The 2,058-nt window shown below is 33.0% G+C and overlaps 2 protein-coding genes across 2 annotated transcripts in view; one reads left to right on the top strand and one right to left on the bottom strand.

Annotated features, from left to right (window-relative positions):
* Nucleotides 1-202: 202 nt before the first annotated feature.
* HELRODRAFT_164529 (hypothetical protein) lies at nucleotides 203-720 on the bottom strand (the record flags this gene model as incomplete). Its single annotated transcript, XM_009029441.1, has 2 exons — nucleotides 203-489; nucleotides 666-720. 2 exons carry the CDS (start codon nucleotides 718-720, stop codon nucleotides 203-205), a joined length of 342 nt encoding a protein of 113 aa, XP_009027689.1.
* Nucleotides 721-1,922: 1,202 nt separating this feature from the next.
* The window catches only part of HELRODRAFT_164530 (hypothetical protein), a gene marked incomplete at both ends in the record, with an annotated part of 1,677 nt that continues 1,541 nt past the window's right edge, over nucleotides 1,923-2,058 (top strand). The window contains one exon of the mRNA XM_009029442.1: nucleotides 1,923-1,982. Within this exon, the coding sequence (XP_009027690.1) occupies nucleotides 1,923-1,982 (60 nt within the window). The remainder of the gene's footprint in view (nucleotides 1,983-2,058) is intronic.

A 2,058-nucleotide genomic window follows, 5' to 3' on the forward strand; every position in this document is an offset into this window, starting at 1 on the left:
AACGGCGTAACAATTTTTACTTTGGAAGCAATGGTCCGTGCACGATCGGACATCGTTGAAAGGTGCCTGCTCCAATCCTATCAGTGAAAATCCAAAACTGAAAAATTGAAAATTGTCCAATTTATGAAAAAAAATTGTATCATTTCATTAGTGTCAACAAATTTATCAGTAGCTGAAGAAAAATAAAAATTACTTGGAGGTATTATTCAACTAAATTTTCAAAAAAATGTTTGAAGAAATTGTTCTTACGTTTGGCGTCAACATTGACAAGAATGTAATTAGTGACGTTTTCTTTTGATTTCAACAGCGCAGAGTCAACGATGATGTCTGTGGCCTGAATCGAGCATGGAGGCACGGCACTGGCGTCAAAGTTGACCACGAAACAACCTTTCTTATAGTAGCAGAACGACAGGCAAGACTCAGTATTATTTATTTCTATTTCATACAAGCCCGGGAAAGAGGCATTTGATGAAACATTCCATGCCTTTTCTGAAAATTTGGGTACGTGTATGTGTGTGTGTGAGAGAGAGAGAGAGAGAGAGGAAGAGAGAGAAAAGAAAGAGAAAAAGAGAGAGATGTTAATTGTGTGAAAGTTTAAACTGATTCAGTTTTTTTCATAACAAAAAAGTTGAATGAATTCATTACTTCCGCCAGGTAAACTCAACTCTCAGAAGCCACGCAGATAACCCCAACGCACATCAGAAATATTTCAGACCACATTTTAACGACTGAAATTTTTTGAAATAATTTTTTTCAAATCAAATTTTCCCTAAATGGAAAATATCAAAACAACGGTTCGAAGATAAAATAATTTTTACTACCAACCTGTCTTTTCAAAAGTTGATACTTAGTACAACGAGGTCTTAACTTTGGAGTGTCCTTTTTATACTACAGAGTCTACGCGTTTTATCATGTTAGTTAGGATGCAACGCATTTATCAATGATTAAGCTAATTATACTACAGAGTCTACGCGTTTTATCATGTTAGTTAGGATGCAACGCATTTATCAATGATTAAGCTAATTATACCAGGAAGTAAAATTTAGATTAAAGTTAATTTTAAATTTAATTGGATCATTAAGAAAGCCTATATAAAAATTTATTCTGGATTTCTTAGTAAAAACTAATTAAAACAACTATAAATGCGACGTTGTTAAGGTTGTTAAGTTTTTATCTACTTGTCTGTAGAGAAATTTTTATTTAATTTTCTCACCATAAAATATTAGTTAATGACATAAATATCGTTTTTCATTAACGATAATTAAAGCAGTGTATTTGGTGAAGCAAAAATATACGTGAGCTGTATGAAGTGAAAAATGAATTAAAATTCTATCTCCGGTGGCAAATCCAGAAAGGTTGCAGGGGGTGGATGATTTTCAAAAGCCTAAGGTAAGGACTTTTTTGCCGATTTCAGTTTCTGGAGGTAATTTTTGAATAGTTGAATTGGTGACATTTTTTCACACAAAATATCCAATATTATATAAACATATGTTAACAACAACAACACACGTTTAGACGACACCATGAACACATTTCTTACATATATAAACATATGTTAATAAAAAGAAATTCGATTTTAATTTTTTTGTTATTGCGGTTTCCGTACAAAAAGTGTATCATAGAGAGTGAATGAAAATTAAAAAAATGAAAATTATTACAAAAAACCATAAACATTTTCTCATTTTTAAAATATAGTTGAGCTAATTAATGAGTTCCATTTTACATAAAACGCTTTTTTTATTCTTTAATTATACTCGTCAAGAATAAAGATTTTAACGTCATTCAGTTGAATTGTCACCGAGTTAGCTCGGTCAGTAGAAGTGCCATGTTCACGCTGCTAATACGAGATAACACGGTTTGAATACTGTCTTTCCGAAACTAAAAGACCGCGTATAAATGATGCGGTGCTTGCGCGTGCACACATGATATGCATGTGCCTCGTGTGTTGTGGATGGTACAGCCTTTGTGGCATGAAGGCCAAGGTTTAACTATTGATATAAGTAAATCGGAACATGCGGAGAAATGTCCATCCATCGCATTGTTTTGCGCTTGGTCGCA

This window comes from Helobdella robusta, assembly GCF_000326865.2.
Source record: "Helobdella robusta unplaced genomic scaffold HELROscaffold_6, whole genome shotgun sequence".
NCBI lineage: Eukaryota > Metazoa > Annelida > Clitellata > Rhynchobdellida > Glossiphoniidae > Helobdella > Helobdella robusta.